This window comes from Mucor velutinosus (assembly GCF_035048745.1).
Source record: "Mucor velutinosus strain NIH1002 chromosome Unknown tig00001563, whole genome shotgun sequence".
NCBI lineage: Eukaryota > Fungi > Mucoromycota > Mucoromycetes > Mucorales > Mucoraceae > Mucor > Mucor velutinosus.
Genome location: NW_027041904.1, coordinates 594,942 through 615,974, shown reverse-complemented (window position 1 = coordinate 615,974; position 21,033 = coordinate 594,942). Strand labels below are relative to the sequence as shown.

General features: G+C 43.9%; 6 protein-coding genes across 6 annotated transcripts; 3 read left to right on the top strand and 3 right to left on the bottom strand.

The window, feature by feature from the left end:
- Positions 1-2,176: 2,176 nt before the first annotated feature.
- Positions 2,177-4,936, top strand: ATC70_008799 (Aa_trans domain-containing protein; the record flags this gene model as incomplete). Its single annotated transcript, XM_064828044.1, has 1 exon — positions 2,177-4,936. The coding sequence occupies one exon, from the start codon at positions 2,177-2,179 to the stop codon at positions 4,934-4,936; it is 2,760 nt and encodes a 919-aa protein (XP_064685246.1).
- A 214-nt stretch (positions 4,937-5,150) lies between these two features.
- Positions 5,151-9,851, top strand: ATC70_008798 (uncharacterized protein; the record flags this gene model as incomplete). The annotated part of the gene is made up of 3 exons (XM_064828043.1): positions 5,151-6,159; positions 6,218-6,755; positions 6,812-9,851. The coding sequence occupies 3 exons, from the start codon at positions 5,151-5,153 to the stop codon at positions 9,849-9,851; spliced, it is 4,587 nt and encodes a 1,528-aa protein (XP_064685245.1).
- A 1,457-nt stretch (positions 9,852-11,308) lies between these two features.
- Positions 11,309-14,139, bottom strand: ATC70_008797 (uncharacterized protein; the record flags this gene model as incomplete). Its single annotated transcript, XM_064828042.1, has 7 exons — positions 11,309-11,361; positions 11,417-12,013; positions 12,073-13,070; positions 13,124-13,737; positions 13,800-13,869; positions 13,925-13,952; positions 14,019-14,139. The coding sequence occupies 7 exons, from the start codon at positions 14,137-14,139 to the stop codon at positions 11,309-11,311; spliced, it is 2,481 nt and encodes an 826-aa protein (XP_064685244.1).
- A 130-nt stretch (positions 14,140-14,269) lies between these two features.
- Positions 14,270-14,740, bottom strand: RCH1_3 (LRR receptor-like serine/threonine-protein kinase RGI2; the record flags this gene model as incomplete). Its single annotated transcript, XM_064828041.1, has 1 exon — positions 14,270-14,740. One exon carries the CDS (start codon positions 14,738-14,740, stop codon positions 14,270-14,272), a length of 471 nt encoding a protein of 156 aa, XP_064685243.1.
- A 191-nt stretch (positions 14,741-14,931) lies between these two features.
- Positions 14,932-16,862, bottom strand: PRP28 (mRNA splicing protein prp28; the record flags this gene model as incomplete). The annotated part of the gene is made up of 3 exons (XM_064828040.1): positions 14,932-15,090; positions 15,170-16,007; positions 16,099-16,862. The coding sequence occupies 3 exons, from the start codon at positions 16,860-16,862 to the stop codon at positions 14,932-14,934; spliced, it is 1,761 nt and encodes a 586-aa protein (XP_064685242.1).
- Positions 16,863-18,048: 1,186 nt separating this feature from the next.
- ATC70_008794 (uncharacterized protein) lies at positions 18,049-20,723 on the top strand (the record flags this gene model as incomplete). Its single annotated transcript, XM_064828039.1, has 6 exons — positions 18,049-18,058; positions 18,118-18,219; positions 18,285-18,379; positions 18,432-18,498; positions 18,564-18,673; positions 18,738-20,723. The coding sequence occupies 6 exons, from the start codon at positions 18,049-18,051 to the stop codon at positions 20,721-20,723; spliced, it is 2,370 nt and encodes a 789-aa protein (XP_064685241.1).
- Between the last annotated feature and the right edge of the window lie 310 nt (positions 20,724-21,033).

Sequence of the window (21,033 nt, the reverse complement as noted above, 5' to 3'; positions counted from 1 at the left end):
TCAATGACGCAGACTGCTACCATCGCAGCCTTCTTATAATCGATATTCACAAAAACAAGGGTGTTTTTTAGCGGTTGATCCAATCATTCCCAGTATTAAAACAGCAATAGGCAGAAATCTCCAAGCAAAATGCCATTTATCAGCTTTTATTTGTGCTTTACCTATTTATAGAGTGTCTGGGATGGCGACAACCACATAGGAAAGCGAACCTGGCCATTGAAAATGTGCATATTGCAAGCACTGATAACATTCCTAATAAAACGAAACCAGATACAAATCAAGACGGCATAAAATCCGAACTCTGGCTATGATTTTTCTAGGATGGTTGCGAACTCGCTCATTTTCTAAAGGTGCATTGAAATGCAACCCTATGGATCAAATGCCTTTACCTCGTATGACTCTTGACATCAAAGGATCACAAGCGAGGTTCTAGAGATATCGTTTGTATCCGGGTAAAACATCAGCATCTGGTTACCGAGGTACATGGAAACCAGATATTAACCTTTGATGTCAGCCACCATTCAGAAAAGTGGCAAGATATTACCTCTGACAAATTACAATGTAATTAGGTACAATTTTACCGTCATTCTGTCAATGTGCAAATGTAAATCTATGAATAGCACGTTGAATGGAACTGATTCCCAAAAGAAAACATCAGCTAAAGGATAAACGATCGAGAAACAAACGAAAAAAGCAAGGAACATTCAGGGAAAAGATGGCTGTGGTGTAACATGAATTAGCCATCTTGCTCGTAAACTAAAACCAATTGTATGAACTGAACCTGCTGAAGATAACTATAAAAGGGCTTGCATAGATACAAATACCCTTGGTAATATGATACATTCTGTTGGATTCGGAATGGCAGCAGCTATCTACCCGTATCGACATGAAATGATAATTGCAATTTGCCTCATCGAGATTCCAGACTCTTTCTTTATTAGTTAAAATTCATATATCCACCACAACGTATGATTGGGATGGAAGTGTGTATATAATACGCTGCTGAGCATCATGGCTACAATGTTTGCCTACACCTTGATATGCTGCTGTATCTAACTGACATGGCTTTGCATCTATTCTATTCTACCGGAATCCATTCCGAAATAATCGCTTTCCAAATTGACATGCTTTGCAGGCAAAGAATCATCGTCTAATGACAGTTTCAGGTCATGATAAAGGGGAAAGCACACTGATCAGACTAGAATACAATAAAAAAGAACGTGGTAATTATAAATTTTTCTTACCAAACTCGGCTCATTAATTTCAGACAAGATGTAAAACTAGTTAAGATCTTGGTGAAAATATGATTCGAGTAATGGATGTTGCTCAACTTGCTTATTTCTCTGCAATCAACCTTGATGTACAACAAAGGTTTACAAGTCTCTATGGCTCTATACTATGCTGACGATGGATACTGAAATGAAACATTCAGTTACTGGAATTGCAACCGAAACAAGCATGGCCATTTATTAGTATAGGAACATTCGTCCTACGCAATATATATTCAATGGGTGTGTAGCATCAGACCTTACATGTCCTGGAATATAAAAAAAAAGCGAGTAAATATAGAGCAAGATGTCTTGTAATTGTCTTGCTCGTGTTCTCGGTATATGACTTTTTTCTTTTGTTATAATTAAGAGCATCGTGTGTACTACTCAAGATTTCATCTCTCTTTAAGCTCGGCTGGTAACTAATTCTGTTGAACAAACCAAATCACTCTTTCTGTCTCTCATCAAGCCAAACACAATGTGAAATTATGCCTAATATAATTGCTAAATTTAGTCATTTACATGTTGCAATTAGGTGATGAAATCTGTGTATAAATATAGGGCGACAACAAGACATGTTTGGAAGGGGGGAAGAGGCCATTTAGGGTTATAGTTTAGTGTTCATCATGTACAAGATAGCAAAGAAGGACGACTTCTTGAGTTTCTCTCACTCTCTTACCCACCGTATCATGTAATAATAAAGTGTGTGTTCCTGGAAATACATGTGCCATGTTTCCTTTTGCTACCGATGCACTCTCCGCTCAGCGTATTTTTGTATCATCAAACGACCCACTTTCTCCGCTTATTAACCTGTATATTGATTTCTATATATAAAATCCATCATTTCATTCTTTTTCGCCTTCTCTCTTTCTTTCTTTTTCTTTTCATATACAACAACACTAGAAAGAATGACTGACACATTGAATGATGCCTCCACAAGATCATCGTCACCATCATGGTTGAAGCAGCGCACATCCATGTTCAACAACAATGCCGCATTACAGGCATCTACCACCACCAATGCCACCGCACCACCAGTTGTGAAAAAGGTGGTTGACAAAGAATTAGCCAGTTTAAAAAAGATTGGGGCTGTTTCCTCGGTTTGGTCGAACAAATTTGTCCAGGAAGATAATTCAGGAGGTACTAATACTATCCAACACAAAATAACCCCTTCCCGAAACTACCATATCACATCACCTCCATTGCATCCATTAACATCATCATCACCATCGTCGTCATCATCACCGTCTGCTACTAGTAGCTCTTCAGACCCTTCCCTCTCCCCTCGTCGCTCAAACAAAGTGAATACATCTCCTCGTCCTAACGCTGATTATATACCTGTCACAGGAACTAGACAAAGCTTTAGCAACAACTCTGTATCAACCACCACCCAACCTACTTCGCCCAGATCACCTTTGTTTGACAAGGTCAGATCCTTCTCTAGCAGTAGCAGCAAATCAATGAGCGATGAGATTCAACAGGCCCTTGACCAACATCAGCCACAGCAGCAGCAACGACTCTCAAAGCAACAACCACCATCCCTGGGTTACTTTTCCAAGGCATCCATGTCTAGCTTGGATCTGAATGACATGGAAGATAGCAACAGATCTTCTACTGCCTCTTCTTTTACTGCAAATGGGTTTTCATCGCCTCCTTTACGCAGATCTATTGAAACAGACCGTACATCTACCAAAACCGCCTCTACCACTACCACTACTGTCAACAACAGTATGGATGAAGCCGCTGCTCTTTGGTTCCAATGTGAGACGTTGAAAACGCAGTACGCTCAAAACAATGCTCGTTTGAACAAAGCCATGGAAGACGTTGAATTCTACAAACGCCAGCTGGAGCAACAAGGAGAGATTTCTCGTCAAGGTATTGCCGATGCAGTCGAGGAGAAGGAAAAGGAGATTGTCCGTGTGCGTCAACTGGCTCAACTTATCGTCAAGCAAGACCAGCTGTTGGAAGAATACCAAATCAATTTGGACATGCTGACTCAATTAACAAATGAATCCTCTCATTTAGAGGAGACTCAAGCGGAGATGGCTGGTCTTCGCCAAGAATTAGCAGCATTCAAAAAAGAGAAGCAACTGCTGGAAGGCACCATCGCCGCTCTGCGTGCTGAGCTGGAGATGAGTCAGGGCCAAATGAAGCTCATGATGGCTGTGTCTACTGAAATCCAAAAGGAATATGCCAGATACAAGAGCAAGATCAACTATGAGATCAAGGCCATGATGAGGAAACAACAAGATGAGCATGAATCTGAGCTCAAGGTGATGCAGGAACAGCTCAGTGCTGCTACTACTGCTGCTGCTGCTGCTGCTGCTGCTCCTCAAGAAAGATCTGTCGTGGTGGACAGTGATGCCAAGGAAATGCAAGAAATGGAAGCACTCTCTGGTCAAGTGAGTGCCTTGAACCAAGCACTTGAAGCCAAAGACAAGGTCATTGCTGATTTGAAGAACCAACTTACGACGCAAAAGATGTCGATGGATACCCAAATGATGGAGCTCACCCAAAGCATCCTTGAAAAAGATGCTCTTCTCATGGAATTTATGAGCAGCCGCAACAACAGCAGAGAAGTGCTCCCTCAACAACAACAGCAGCAGCCAGCATCACAGCCACAAGCCACACGAAGCATGATCACCACATCCGTGGCTCCCGCTGCTGAAACCAGCAACTATTATCACCCTGCTTCTCCTCAACACTATCAACAACAGCAACAAGACAGCCAACTTCACGTGTCTCAAATTCGTGATTACATGTACGATGACACCTCTGACGAAGATGACGATGAAGAGCAAGAACAAATCCATTATACCAGTGACGAAGAAGAACATGATCAAGAAGAAAGCAATACCCTCCAAGAGATCAATCATTACCACCATCTGATGACCCATGAAAGTAGCGTGCCTCAAAGCCCTGCTGACAGTATCTCTTCCTCTATCAGCAGCACCATCAGTTTTGATTCCTCTGAAGAAGAAGAAAAGGTGGCTGAAATCAAGCATTTCTCCTACTCTTCTGTCCAATCCAATCAACAAACAAGACCTGTTTCCTTGATCAATACAGCCGAGTCTCTTGGTGGTGACAACGGTGCTCAGCAAGACATGATGGATGATGTGAGTCGCCGTCTTAGTAACGCCTCTCCTACTTCCAACGCTGCTGCTACCACTGCGCGTTTTAGTGTGTCTAAAGAAAACAGTGCAAATTGGCCTATGCCACCTCCCACACCTCCACCATCTGAGCCTTTACCACCTGTCCCTGTTGCTCCCAGTGCTAGTGTTCTTACCCCCGCTGCTCCTGTTGCGTCTGTTAGTACCCCATCACAGCAACAACAACAACAACCAGAAGAAAGCTTGCAAGTGAATAACAGCATGACTCCACCTCCTCGACGTGCTCGATCCAAGACCATGGCAAGAGATGAAGCTCCCAACATGTCTGAATACACTACCTCTATTCACCAAAACAATGAATTACCACGCATCATTCCCTTGCAAAGAGATTTGGTGGACGTTACTACAGCAACAGCCCCTATTCCTCCTCCCCGCAAAGATATCCAGCTACAACAAGAACAACAACAGCCTCATACCAAGTGGATGGATGATCCAGAAAGTGAGGAAGATGATATGTGGTGTGAAACCAACACAACAACTACCATTGCCGCATTGTAGATTACTTCTTTTTCAATATTATTCGTATAGTTAGCTTTTTCAGATCTTTTGTAACACATAAACATGTATAGAAATAAAGTCAATGGGTTCGATCTACCACATTACTCTTCGCTGGGTTGCACATGAGAAGCGCGCCGCAGCAAGCACTCTCTTTATTGGTATCTGACCAAATCAGAATCACACCTTTTGTTCTTTTCCTGTGATTTTCCTTACCATGACAGATAGTATCCCAGTAGATGCTTGGTTATCTGGTGCATTAGCGCTTGTTACGTGTGGTAGTGCTTTTGTATTATCATTACAACGAACCTATTTGCATAAATCCCAGCAAATGGAGCGTGATCCGCCTATGTTTGATAAGCAGAGAGATACCAGCGTACCTGTGGCAGATGACGACGCTCGTTTTGTTCGATTGTCGTTTGATACGTTGACTTTGACCTCGCTCTCTGCATTGGATTTCTATCACACCGTGATCCAACAACAGCAGACATCAGACTGGTGGATGACTGCATCTGCTTGTGCTCAATTCGTTGCTTGGTTGTATGCATCTGTGCTGGTGCTAGTGGCCCGTCGCTATCGATTTCCTAGCGAATGGGGTTGGATCCTCAATGTGCATCTATGCATCTTTTACACCATGATCTGGTGCATCGCTGTGTATGATGTCTACGGCGCCTATGTAATCCATCCTTCTGATAACTGGATCCACATGGTGCCTCGACTTTTAGCATTAATTTTGGGGTCTGATCTCGTCTTTATAACAGCCACAACACCTCGTGGCGTACCTTTCTTGGATGAAAATGGCAGAAAAGTAGCAGCTATCAATGTGGTTTCAATCTACTCTTTCCTCTACTTCTCATGGGTCACGCCTTTGGTCCACTTGGCCTACAAGAACAAGAAATTGACAGACGAGGATTTACCAATACTGCCACCGCTATTACGTGGTCGCAACTTGTATCATCTGTTTGGCAAAACCAGAGGCAACAGTCTATTAAGACGGATCTATCTGATGAATCGCAAAGAAGGTGCCATCCAGGCTGTGCTGGCTGTCTTTCTCTCGCTCAGCTACTTTGCGCCTGCCTACTTTGTGAATCGTCTTTTGATACTGATACAAGATATGAATGGCCAGAAAGAGGACGATTCTGTCAGAAAAGGGTTTGTGATTGTTGCTTGTTTAGGCGCTACTGTCATGGTGTCAGGTCTCTTAATAGGGCAGTTGTGGTACTTGGGTAATCAAGCGAGCCCTTTTGTTGCATCGCATTCAGGCTAACACTGTCTATCATTTAGCGACATCCTCTATGGAAAGCCGAGTCAAAGCCATGCTGAGTATTGAAATCTACCGCAAGACATTGCGTCGTCGCGATCTTGCTGCTGCATCTCCGCAGGTCAAAGACCAAGAAGAAGAAGAAGGCTCATCTACAGGTGCCATTGTTAATTTGATGAGCACAGACACTGCTCGTATTTCTGAATTCAGTCAATGGTGGTTTGCTTTCATTGAAATCTCCACTGAGCTCACAATTGGCATCTACTTTTTGTACCAACTGCTAGGCAAATCTTGCTTCTTGGGCTTGTTGATCATGGTGGTGGTTCTTCCTTTGAATCATTACAACGCAAAGATGTATACCAAGACACAAGATAGATTGATGGAGGCTCGTGATAGGCGTGTGTCTCTGATGAATGAAGTGTTGCAAGGGATACGTCAAATCAAGTTTTTTGCTTGGGAAAAAAAGTGGGAACAGCGTGTGATGGACGCAAGACGTGTAGAGCTGCATCATTTGGGTGTTACTTATCTGTCAGGCGTGCTGTTTAGTTTCTTGTGGCAAGGGTAATAATGCTATTTGTATACACGGTGATGGTAGATACTGACCATGGCTATCTTAGGTCTCCTAGCTTGGTAACTCTGGTTAGTTTCTATTCATTCTGTAAACTGGAAGAAAAGGAGCTCACTGCGCCTATTGCATTCACTGCCATCGCTGTGTTCAATGAACTGAGATTTGCCATCAACGCATTGCCAGAAATCTTTGTGGACCTCTTCCAAGCATTGATTAGTGTCAGACGTATCGAGGCTTACTTGAATGAAGAAGAAATTGAACCTCCTTTGACTCAAAACGACACAATCATCGGCTTCAAGAATGCCACGCTTGGTTGGAGTAAGCAGGACTACACTGATCTGGAAACTGGCGCAAGCAGCACTAGCTTTCTCCTGAAAGATCTGAACATAGAGTTTCCTCCCAATCAACTTAGCTTGATCACTGGCGCTACTGGTTCTGGCAAGACTTTATTGATGTTGGGTCTCCTGGGTGAAGCGATTGTCCTTAAGGGTACTGCACATTGCCCTCGTCAAGCAGTAGTGGATACCGTCTTTGATGGTCTTGTCGCCTCCAAGGACATGGATCCCAAGGATTGGTTGCTGCCTTATGCTCTCGCCTATGTCTCTCAGACTGCTTGGTTACAAAATGCCTCCATTCGTGATAACATCTTGTTTGGCTTGCCCTATGTGGAGTCTAGATACCGTGAAACGCTTACTGCTTGTGCTTTGGACAAGGATCTCGAGATTTTTGAAGATGGAGATCGCACTGAAATTGGTGAAAAGGGCATCACTTTGTCTGGCGGTCAAAAGGCGCGTGTCTCGCTTGCAAGAGCTGTGTATTCTCGTGCTCAAAATGTTTTGATGGATGATGTACTGAGTGCTGTGGATGCTCATACAGCTAAACATCTATATGAAAAGTGCCTATTGGGTCCATTGATGAAGGGACGCACGCGTGTCTTGATTACGCATCATGTCAATCTCTGCGTCAAGGGCAGTGGCTACATTGCTCACATCGAAGGGGGTCGTGCTAGCCTTGTGGGGACTCCTGACCAGCTGCGCCAAAGCGGCCAGCTGGCTTCTATCTTTGAGAGTGCGGAGGAGAAAGCAGCACAGGAAGGAGATACCGAGGAAGAAATGGCCATCAAAGAAGCTTTACCTGATGTTGCTTCTGCAAACAAGAACCAAAAGAAGCCTCGTGTACTTGTAGAAGAAGAAACGCGCGCCACAGGTAGGGTTAAGACGAGGCTCTATAAAATGTACGTGCGCATGGTGGGCGGTCCCTTCTTCTGGTCTGTCATGATTGCTTTGATCATTGGTGCTCGTGGGCTAGATGTCGCCGGAAGTTGGTGGCTAAAGCAATGGTCTCAATCTTATGAGACCCAGCACAGTGCCTTGGTAATGCAGCGACAGGCTATGCCAGAGGAGCAGGACGACAGACTGAATTACTACTTGGGCTTTTATTGTCTGATTAATCTCGTCGGTGTCATCGTTGGCACCGCTCGTTTTGCTGTTCTCTACTGGGGCGTTCTCGATGCCAACAAAGCACTCTACGCTCAGCTGCTACATCGCATGTTGAGAGCCCCTCTTCGCTTCTTTGATACAACGCCTGTTGGTAGAATCTTAAATCGCTTCTCCAAGGATTTCGAAACCATTGACTCCAATATCCCCAATCGTTTCCTCAACTTTGCCATCCAGTGGGTCATCATTTTCTCCAGCATTATCACTGTGTCCTGCGTGTTGCCCCCCTTTTTGATGCCTATGCTTGCTGTCGCTTTGGTCAATGTGTACTTGGGCACAATGTTTGTCTCTGCTTCTCTTGAATTGAAGCGTATGGAGTCTGTCTCTCGGTCTCCCTTGTTTAGTCACTTTACAGAAACCATTATTGGCGTGGCTACTATCCGTGCTTTTGGTGCGACGCGTCAATTTTTGCAAGACATGCTGACTTATATTGATACCAACACGCGTTCCTTTTACTATCAATGGGTGGTCAATCGCTGGGTCTCTATCAGGTTCGCCTTCTCGGGCGCTCTCATCAACATGTTCACCGGTGTCATCATCTTGTTGAGCATCGACACAATTGACGCTCCTCTGGCTGGCTTCTGTCTCAGTTTTGCCATCTTGTTTACGGATCAAATGTTCTACGGCATCCGTCATTATACAAGCTTGGAAATGAGCTTTAACGCTGTTGAGCGTGTTGTCGAGTTTATGGAAATGGATCAAGAAGCACCTGCCATCACTGAAGTAAGGCCTCCTCATGAGTGGCCTACCAGAGGTAGAATTGACGTCAAGGATCTTGAAATCAAATACGCTGCTGATCTGGACCCTGTTCTCAAGGGCATCTCCTTCTCTATTAAGTCTCAAGAAAAAATTGGCGTTGTGGGTAGAACAGGCAGTGGTAAATCTACACTTGCACTCTCGTTTTTTAGATTTATTGAGGCTTCTCAGGGCTCCATTGTCATTGACAACATTGATATCAAGGATTTGGGTACTGAGGATTTGCGTTCCAGCCTGACCATCATTCCCCAAGACCCCACTTTGTTCTCTGGCTGTCTAAGATCCAACATGGACCCCTTTGATCAATTCACTGATCAAGACATCTTTACTGCTTTGCGTCGTGTGCATTTGTTGCCTACTGAAGAAGGCGATAACAGTGCAGAGACAATTGCAGCTGGCTCTACTCTGGATGAGGTCAATGCTAATGTGTTCAAGGACTTGACTACCAATGTCACTGAAGGCGGCAAGAACTTTTCTCAAGGTCAAAGACAATTACTTTGCTTGGCCCGTGCTCTTCTCAAGCGTAGTCGCATTGTGCTGATGGACGAAGCGACAGCCAGCGTTGATTTCAAAACGGACAGGGCCATTCAAAAAACCATTGCTACAGAATTCGCTGACTCTACCATCTTGTGTATTGCCCATCGTTTGCATACTGTCATTGAATATGATCGTATCTTGGTGCTGGATCAAGGACAAATTCTTGAATTTGATAGCCCCTTGACTCTGATCACCAATCCCGAATCCTCCTTTTACAAAATGTGTCGTAAATCTGGTGAATTTGATAGTTTAGTTGCCTTGGCAAAGTCAAAGCATGAATTGGTAGACGTCTCTACATGAACAGCACACTAATAATAATAAAGAAAGTGTCTCTATCAACGGCCACGCAATAAATTATACTTGTTGTATTGACTCTTTTACCCTTACTGTTACTTGAGATCCTTTCGACTGTTTGGGTGGTTTCCTGACCTACGCTTCGCTTCGGTGGAAACCAACCTGCGCAGCCGCAGCTCGCGCTACCGATTGCCCTTGCATATCTTATCAAAATACTGCTACTTTTATTTTGACCCTCTACTTACACATGAAAACTCTTCGTATTATCTGTGGATCTGATTCTTATGTGATGCTCTTCATCCATATACTCGTAGCTATTTCACATACGGGCAAGCAGCATACTGGTATTTCCCCTCTTCAGTCCTTAGTAGTTTCCCTGATACAGCAAAATCTCAGTGCATTTGAGCTGCGTTTTCTTGCGTTCAAGGTCGTTTTAGATTGGCAGAATAGCACCAAACAGTTGCTCTCATCTGACAGTTACTTTCTGACACTATTGCTCAACTTTTTGGGGATCAAAAAAACATGGTCAAAAATCGACCAAAAAGCATGAGGTACCCCTCATGGTTTTCATCAAAAATCAAATGATCGCGTTTTCCACCTTGATAATGAGTACTTTTACTATGGTATATCTTGGATCAAAATGATGCTATCGATCTAACGTAACCTCTGAAATCATCTTTGTGGAACTTTGATATGTAAAATCTCGACTTTTTGGCCAGAAACCTCTTTTCATATTTTCATAAATTATTCAATAAGTTTATTCAAAACATCTATATTACTTGGTACCATTGGATGCGCCTTGAAAGCACTCCAAGAAAGCTTAAAGAAGCAGAAGATGATCATCATATCTTATATAGTCGAACAAGGCAAAATAGTTCAATCAAGTCGAAAATTAACAAGATCTGGCCAATCCAGAGTAAACCAAAGTCTGGGTTTGAATTAATTTTGGCTGGTGGGGCTGGTAGGCAGACTCAATGCTCTTTTCATCATGAAGGCAATCCCATCAGTCCCTATTGGATTTGAGGTTCCCCACTGTTTACTTGTCTCTCTTGTGCGTTGTCTGTTCCTTAGCTGACGATTCCACTGACCACTTCCTTTTTGAATGCCCACCCAAGGTGGCGGTTTGGCAGGGCATTACCTCTGAGTTCCTCTGGCCCATGGTAACCATTGATGATATCCGCCATTCCTTCCTTATTACTCTCGAATTTTACAATATTCAATATAGTCAACGGCCTCATGCTTCCTCCCATCATGTAGTCATCATTGCGATGTCTAACATTTGGAAGGCTCACTATCGACTTATCTTTGATCAAACTTCCTTCGCTCCCGCCGCTGTACTGAATAGTATCCGACTCGACATCCAAAAGATGATCGATATTAAGTCAAAAAGCTTCTCCTCTAAAGCGAGATGCAATACACATAGGCGTACTGCATGTAATCACATTTATTTGTTAGCAGCAACTCTAAGGCATAAACATATTATTGGATTGGTTCTCCATAAAAAAGTTATCCCAACCTATTTCATGGTGCATTTAGTATACATACAATCTAATCATCAAGTAGATCCATACCTTGAACGTCCACGCCTCTGATGGAGTTTTCAGTGAACGGTGTACCTGCAGTAGAGAACAGTTGCTGCCATGCGGCTTGGGATAAAGCAGGTGCGCTTCCATTACTGCCATTCAAGAGCCACGATTGGCTTCCATCATTGTTCAACTCTTCTATGAAGCTGCCTGTAGTAGCACCATTGCTTGTGTCGTTGGGGTCCATCATTGCAGGCGGTGGAGGAGCACTGTCCATGGAAGATACAGGATGTGGTTGAGTGTAAGCGGATTGTGGGTATGGTAGATGCGATTGCTCAGGGGGTTGTGATGGTTGTGAGTGTTGTACAGGATATAAATGATGTTGCTGTTGTTGTTGCTGATTGGGAGGAGCCGCCTCGCTAGAAGTAGCTCCTTTATGCGCTTCAGCCCCTTCAGGTTTTAATAGGCTGGATAGCGTTTGCAGAAAAGGAATCAAAGGTGGTCCAGCCGGGATATCTCTGCTCAGAGGTGCTAAACATTCATCAGTGCAGATGGTAACATACTGCTTGGCTTCCTTTGCAACTTCTGGATCAGAGCTTGTGCAATTGTACAGATGGATCAGTGCTGCTTGAAAGACAGAGTAGGCTGTTGGGCGCAGCGTTAGTTTTGACCTCCATTATACAAGCGCATTGTGTTATTGTTACCTGCAAAATTCCATCCAAACTTGGCAATGGCCATGTAAGGTATCGCTCTTGCTACATCAATTGCTAATTTAGCAGCTCGTTTACACAACAAGGTAGCTCTTGACAGAGAAGGCGTGTCCACTTCATCCTTGTCCAGCACGATAAAAGGTCGGTGCAAGAGCAGCACCACTGCATGATAACACGCTGTCAATGGACCTCCCTCCATGATCTTTTTTGAATCAGGTGCATACAAGTTCTTGTTGTATCGGATATCAGACAGATCGTTTTCGGTGATCTTGTAGCCATCAGGCACATTATGAAACCACTCTTCCAGCATCTTTTGTAGACTCCACACTGTTTGCTCCATGGCCTTGGTCTTGTATCCATTCAGTTTGGCTTTGGGCGAATAAATCCGACGCAACACCTCGCCCAAGATACCAGACAGCTTTACAAAATTAACAAACATGATGAGATCCTCGCGTCCATCGGGTCCGTAGATTAAGGGCAAATCCACATCACAGTCTGAATCTGCAATGGCGAGAGGTCGGCCCATCACAGCACAGCACCATCGATCCGTGATATAGCATGAATACCACAACCGCTTTCTCTTTTCCTTAAAATCGTCCGACACTTCTACAGTCGTCAATGTGCGATGCAAGCCCAGATCTTGGGCCATGCGCACAGCCATACCAGCCAAAATCCAGTTTCTGTAAGAGCTTGTTGAATACGTTGGATGAGCACAGAGAAGAACTAGTGCTTGGATGGTGACAATGCGAGGCTTCAGGTACTCCTTTCTCACCAAAAATGTCGCTCTGTCCAGCAAGGTTTGAAACACATGGTCTCGTTCTACGCCAGCGTCTTTAAAGATGGGATCATTGGTTTTCAATAGAAAACAGGCGTAGGTGCAAATGGCGTAGGTCAGTAAAGGTACTGGTGGTGGTGTGGTGCGTCCTTCAAAGGCGTCCATGTACTCTTCTTTTTCTAAAACAGGCAATGTGGTATGTGCATCTCGAAAATACCTATCATAAAAGTCAGTTGTCCAAGCATTTCTTGCTTAAAACAGGGACATTACGTGTGTACAAGGCTTGTCAAGACAGATCGAGGTATAATATCGTCAATTGTTTCTTGCCCATCGTCTGCTTGTTGGCAGGCTTCCTCATCCGCTGTAGTATCTCGCACCACCATCAAGTCATCGTCATCGACATTCACTCGTCTCAATCGAACATCCTCCCCGCCGTTGAACGAAGGCACGACATAGACTTTGCGTACTTTGTCACTGCTGTCCATGTTGTCCTCAGATGGCACATCCTCTTGCTGGCTGCTGTCAAGTATGTTTCCAACAAGATAATAGCCGGATGAACTGCCGTGGTATCGCACTACTTTTCCTCTCTTTGGATCTCGCACTCTGTTGGGCGAGGAAACAGACGATGTGGGTGTAGCCGCTGCATGAGCAGAGGCTGATGCTGGATCTGATAAAGTGGGTGATGCGTTTGAAGTGATGATATTATCTGGAAATGTGTTGGATGCTGCACGCTTCTTTCGTTTCTTGGTTGTTGCTGTGGAGGAGGCAACATCTTTGATCACTTCATCGTCGCTGCCAATTTTTCTCAACAGCTTCTCCATCTTTTCTAGTCTGGTTTCCAAGCTCTCAATGTAGCCTTTGGGTGGACCTCTCTTTTTTGCTGTCTATACAAATACCCATTAGAAACCCATTGCGTGTGCCCTTTTAAATCCACTGAATCGTTTACATCGTGAAAAGTGCATTCCCAATCATACTGTCTGCAAGTAGTACAAGGATGCCTCGAGTCAACATCACATCTGGCCAAGGGTCAATATCATACAGCATATAGTCTCTTTAGTGAAAATTACGCACTTTATCTTTTTTCTTCTACACGTATCACCTGCAAAGTGTATCGCAATGATAATCAGGATGCCATGTCAGGGTGTTGGGTTTATACTCTACTTACAAGCTCTTGTGATTCTGGTTCTTTTTGGATTGGATGTGCCTGTATTTTGGTGTACATTACTAGCTTCTGTGGACTGAGACGGTGGCTGCAATGGCTGGTGATGGTTGTATATATTCTCCATAATCACAAATCAAGCAAAAGAGAAAGAGAAAGAAAAGGTCACTTGAAATGACCTGCCATTTATTAAAGCAACCTTGGCTCGGTGATGGATTATTCCGAAACGAACAGAACGTGGAGAAACTTATTTACCGTCAAGTGCTGTCCACTGTGATGCCCGCAACAGTATCACCCCAATCGTTTGTGCCAATGATGGGAACACCAGGCCGAATCGCATTGTTTGTAGCAGAGGATGTTTGTGCGCCTGTGAACTCTGTCTTGAGGCCAAATAGCTGTGGATTCACTACCATCACCACAGCCGCAATGACAATCAGCAATGTCAAACTAAGCGTCGCTGCGATACGACATCTCTTTTTCCATACAAAGGCTGAATAACACAGCTCCTTGTTGTCTTTACCGCAAGAGCTACTGCCAATGAACCAGGCGACAGGAACAGCAAATCCAATGAAGAAGAGGTACTTTTCAATAATGGTGGCGCCTTGATTCTCTGCTGCTTCAATAACAGAGTTGTCTTCAATGTCAATGATGATGTTGTCTTTCATGAGTGGTGGAAACAACAAGATCCACAGACTGTTCTCTGCTGATGCTTTTATATGAAAACGCATCTTGTTTACACAAAAAGGAGGCTGATTTCAGCGATGGATTTACAGTGATACTGATTGTTTATTGATGTTGTATACATAGGTTCAAATGAGGGTTATACTATACACTTTTTACTTGTAAAAAAAAAAAAACCACATACGAGAGTAAATATACTTGAGTCTTTGCTGTGGATCTCTCGTTTAACAAGCAATAACTATTTGTTGCTTTCTGTAAAAGCAATGGCCGTAGTAGCAGTTGTCGTAGTGGTGGTGGTGGTTGTAACAGTCGTGTGTGTGTCGTCTTTTTCAGTAGGTTCCTTATTGGACATCTTGACAAGTGAAGATAGCCTTGACTTGGGCAAAAACACAAGTGCCTAATAGAGAGAGAGAGAGAGAGAGAGAGAGAGAGAGATCAGCTATCACTTGGAGCGATGTATCATCTCATCAGTTTACCTGGCATTCTGCATAAAAGTACTTTACAGTAACATCTTCTACCTCCACAGTGCCACTGTATGCCACATTCATGGGCTTGCAGCGAGAGTACCATCTGGGGCCTTGAATGATGGCTGGATGATCGCTTGAATCCAAACCAACAGAGGTTTCCAAGATGTTTTTTCCGGATTCATTGAACAGCTTTTTCAAGACATACTCATCATAAATGGCTCTCTGAGTGAGATAGATGCCTTCTTCGTCCATGGGACAGTCATCGCCTTCCTTTTTGTTGGTCACATCATGAGGCCGGCCCTCTTCGTACACTGTGCCTTCGACTTCTCGTTCCACCGTGCCCAGATACATCAAGAAATCTGCTTCATCAGCGGCCTGTTTCAATACCTTGGCGAGCGTCTTATCGGGTCGTTTAAGATCATCCACGCAAAGAGAAGGTGCTCCATACTTGTAATCCAACATGAAAAAGATGGGGAAAGGCCTCTCTGCACTATTTTCTTTGAACCAGGTGACAGCACGACCGATGTAAGGCTTGTTTTGTTCCATCTCTGCTGGAGTTAGTTCCCCGTTGGCTATTTGTAGTCTTCGCTTTTGTAGGTAGTCCGATGTCGCTTTGTCGACGGTATCATTATGGATCAATGAAAAGGAAATGGCAAGCTGATGACCTTCCAATACAGGCTCGAACTGGGTCTTGACATTGTTGTACCAAGCCATGTAGTAACAGCATTCAAAAGCTGCTTCCTCGGGCTGATAGCTGACCTGATCATCACTGTAAGAGATAGAGACTTCACCGCCACAGAAATCAGTAGGTAGCACCAAGACAACTGTACCATAAGCAGCTTCATTTCTAAGTGAGCAGAGGGAGGGAGAGGAAGAGCGCCAATCAAACAAATTAATACAAGACGGGTTCTTTAGAAGATGTACGAGTACAAGCTTACAAGGAATCGGACAAAGTTAAGGTACCACCATTGGCGACAATGTGAAACTGATTCGCAACCAAGGTCGTGTTTTTAGCCACAACAGAGTCCACGCCAAGATACTCGACCACATCCAGCAACAAGTTCTGGCTCAAATACTCTTCAAAAGTCTTGTTGATCTCGATTTGAGCCACATCCAAATTCAAGCGTATAGGTTCTCCTTTATCGTTGGAAACCACACTGGCAGCATGCACCTGCAAGATCCTTGTTGCATCCTTTTCATCCATAGGGAAAGCAATAGGTCCTGAAACGCCACTCACGTTCATGGCAATATTGGGCGCTTCTTCGTTCAAAAGGCCTCCACACGAATAGCTGGGTTCTACTTCCTTGACAGACGCATTGGCGGAAAGCACTTTGCCTTTGAGTTGTTGAAAGATGTCATTGATCTCTTGCAAAGCGTTGATTTGATCGCGTTCACTTACAATGACAGGTTCATGATCTTCGGGAAGAGATCGGTTCAAGTAGCTCGCGTTTCTTTTGATTTCTTGCTGTTCATAAAGAGCATACTCTTCGTCCTCTGTGTCCATGCCCTCGTCTTCATCGTCGTAGTATCCCTCCTCGTCATCGTCGTACGTAAGACGTTGGTTTCGTGTATGTGGATTACTTTGGTTGGCATGATGAGGAGGACGAGGTCTCTTGCCATTTTTATTAAGCGCTACAGCATCTTCATCATCGTCTGATAGAATAACAATTGAATTGTTGTTGTCTCCGCCTTCTGTAGTCATAGGAGAGCGAGTGAAAGATATAGAGATGTGAGGTAAAAGAAAGAGAAAAAGGGGGTATAAAACGAATATGGGGAAGCAACAAGCCTTTCATCGCTGCTCAAATAGTAGAGTGGTCATGTCAAATGTTGATGAGGGACGTTTTTCGTTGAAATGAGAAATCTTGTCGTGATACCAGCATCAAAGCAGCATTCACAGCTTTCACTAAAGAACATGACTGCAGCAATCCACACTGCTAGCATCTCTTATTTCAATGCAGGTTTCGTTTTTGCAAACGCATAAACCATTGGCAACGGCGTTTGAAAGCGATTATGCTATGGAAATGATTGTGAATGTATGCTTTCTTCCCAAACACCAAGCTATATCTATAGATGAAGGCACGTGTATGATCAAGACCAATGCTTTGAGCTCAAATAATGAGAGAATATGATTTCTACCACTAATAAGCCATAGCAACAAAGGGTTTGAAATGTCTCTTAGCAATGATGAATAAGCCAATGCTTTCATAGCATGAGCACGGTACATGTAGATGCGATTTGTAAGAGCAAACTTTATAGACTCCCTTTTTTCTGTGTCTAATCCAAGCAAAAGGGCCAAAAGATGCAGCGAAACCTCATATAAATGTAGTCCATCATTAATTTATGACACACACACCACAAAGGAGATCCATCCATCTTGTGGACTGTTCACAAGAAAAGTGTCATAAATAAGATGGTGCTGATTAGACGACAGATTTTAGACATCCGGCCATCTGCCAACCCCCACAAAGCAGCAGCTTCGACGGTTAACAAAAGGTAAAATGACCCACATCAAGGATAGATTTGCAACCCAGTTTCATCTACCTTTCATGCTTGAACAAGGAGAGAGATCAACGCATCGTCCAGCCGAATACAACATGGCCATGTGTTTGACATGTCTTGATCTCTTATCTGTCCCAGTGTCACAAAGCCTGGAGAACAAGAAAATCTTTTTTCCTGTGCACACACATCACAGAAAGAGCCATTGTCTGACAGTGGGTGGCTTAAAAAGATGGATAGATGACTCAGACCCCCCCACAACCCACCATAAATGTATGTCAAACCAAGATATACTTTAAAATCAAAGACAACATGCATCTTTTTTCTCTCTTTTTTTTTTTTTTCTTCTTTAACTTTTCCTCGTTCAAATCCACGACAACAAAACTAAAAACATGGCTTCTGGTAACAAGAGCAAACATGGTGGCAATCATCACTTTACTGACATGTTTGGCATTTTGTAGAAAAGCTCTCTATTCTCCTCGTCGGTGCTGGCGGTCGCGAGCATGCTATTGCTTGGAGACTTGCTCAATCTGACAAAGTTGAACACATCTATGTCGCTCCTGGTAAGTGGTTCAATGTTGAGGCGTTGCAGATCGCATAGAGTAGAACTAACGGCACATATCAAAAGGCAATGGAGGCACTGCTAACGGAAACAAGGTGACCAATGTTCAAATTGGTGTTTCTGATTTCGACAAATTGGCCGAGTTTGCTGTTCAAAACAAGGTAAAACCTCAACTTGATTAACACCAGCAGCACATATTCAACGCACTTGTAGATCAACCTCGTCGTTCCCGGTCCTGAGCAACCCATTGTCGAAGGCATTCAAGCTGTTTTCAAAAAAGGTATGCATTATAGTCTGCATTTATACACTTTCCGACCGTTGATTGATCTTCCTCTCGTCTTTCAGTTGGCATTCCTTGTTTCGGTCCTTCTCCCAAGGCTGCACAAATGGAGGGCTCCAAAGCCTTTTCCAAGGATTTCATGAAGAAGCACAATATTCCCACCGCTGCATACGAGGTCGGTTATAGCATAGATGAGATGGGAGATGGAGAATATTGACGTTTTTATACGCTCCTCTTAGAATTTCACTGATTATGAAAAGGCCAAAGCGTATGTTGAATCTGTTGATCACAAGGTAGTTTTAAAGGCCTCTGGATTGGCTGCTGGTAAGGGTGTCTTGATGCCTGAAAACAAGCAGGAAGCATTGGAGGGACTCAAGACCATCATGGTAAACAAGGAGTTTGGTGAGGCTGGTAGTGAAGTTGTCATTGAGGAGTGTCTTGAAGGCGAGGAATTGTCCTTCTTGGCCTTTGCTGATGGCTACACTGTCATCCCCTTGCCTCCTGCTCAAGATCACAAGCGTGCCTTGGATGGTGATTTGGGACCCAATACAGGTGGCATGGGCTGTTATGCTCCCACTCCTATCGGTACTGCTGCTTTGATTGAAGAAGTCAAGCGTACTATCTTGCAACCTACCATTGACGGTATGCGTAGAGATGGCTTCCCATTTGTCGGCATGCTCTTCACTGGTATCATGTTGACTGCATCTGGTCCCAAGGTTCTTGAATACAATGTGCGTTTCGGTGATCCTGAAACTGAGGTTGTCTTGCCTCTTTTGAGCGATGACACTGATTTGGCAGAGATCTTGTTGGCTTGTGTTGAAGGCCGTCTTGACGCTGTTTCCATCACTACAAAGAAGGCTTTTGCTGCTACTGTCATCGTTGCCTCTGGTGGCTATCCTGGTAGCTATGCCAAGGGTAAGGCTATCACTATTCCCGAGACTCCCTGTGATGTTACTGTTTTCCATGCTGGTACTGCTGTCAAGGACAATCAACTTGTTACTGATGGTGGCCGTGTGCTCGCCGTCTCTGCTGTGGCCAACACTCTCCGTGAAGCAGTTGATAAGGCTTACGCCGGTGTCAAATCCATCCAATTTGAAGACATGTACTATCGTAATGACATTGCTCACAGAGCTTTCAAGTACGCTGATCAAGATGCCAAGAAAGCTGGTCTCTCTTATGCTGATGCTGGTGTCTCTATTGATGCCGGTAACTTGTTGGTTCAAAAGATCAAGCCTCTCGTCAAATCCACCAAGCGTGTGGGCGCTGATTCCGATATTGGTGGTTTCGGTGGTATTTTTGATTTGAAAGCTGCTGGTTTCGTTGATCCCATCTTGGTTTCTGCTACTGACGGTATTGGTACCAAGCTCAAGATTGCTCAAGACTGCAACATCCATGATACTGTTGGTATTGATTTGGTTGCCATGAATGTCAACGACTTGATTGTGCAAGGTGCTGAGCCCTTGTTCTTCCTTGATTACTTTGCTTGTGGTAAGCTTGAAGTCGATGTCGGTAAGGATTTCGTTGCTGGTGTAGTGGAAGGTTGTCTTCAATCTGGCTGTGCTTTGGTTGGTGGTGAAACTGCTGAGATGCCCGGTCTTTATGCCTTGGGTGATTACGATGGCGCTGGTTTCACTGTGGGTGCTGTTGAGCGTGAAAAGATCTTGCCTCGCATGAACGAAATCAAGGCTGGTGATGTCGTTTTGGGTTTGGCTTCATCTGGTGTGCACTCCAATGGTTTCTCGTTGGTCCGTAAGATTGTTGAATCACAACCTGGTTTGGCTTACCACTCTCCTTGTCCTTGGGATAACACCAAGACACTTGGTCAAGGTCTCTTGGTACCCACTCGTATCTATGTCAAGCAATTATTACCCGTTGTCAAGAAGGATTTGATCAAGGCCATGGCTCACATTACCGGTGGTGGTTTCCTTGAGAATATCCCTCGTGTCATGCCTGAAGACCTTGCTGTCATTGTTGATGCCAAGTCTTATGACTTACCTCCCATTTTCAAGTGGCTCAAAGAAGCTGGTGGTCTTTCTGCTCATGAAATGTCTCGCACCTTCAACTGTGGTATCGGTATGGTAATTGTCGCTGATCGTGAAGCCGTTCCTGAGATCACTCGTTTGTTGGAATCCGCCAATGAAACTGTTTATGAACTTGGTTCTGTCACCACCAAGGCTGAATTAAATGGAAAGGAAGTTGAGGTTCGTAATACTGAAGTTTGGTAAATAAATGTTTATCTCTCTTTCACAAGAATCTATCCATTCCTTTTGTTGTATATACTCTCTTTCTCTCTCTCTCTGTCTCTTTTCATGTTATACGTTAGAAACTTTACTACCACATACACTTCTCTTTTACAAATAAAAAAATATATCTCTTTTGAACCTGAATTACTTGCTGTTAAAAGTATTGTGATTGTCACTGATTTGATTAGGCTCTGCTTTTCCGTTTGAGCATAAACGGGTTATATCAATGCCAAATGCAAAATTGCGCGCCCTATTTGATATTCCATACATCAAGTGCGAGATCTTGTCGTTC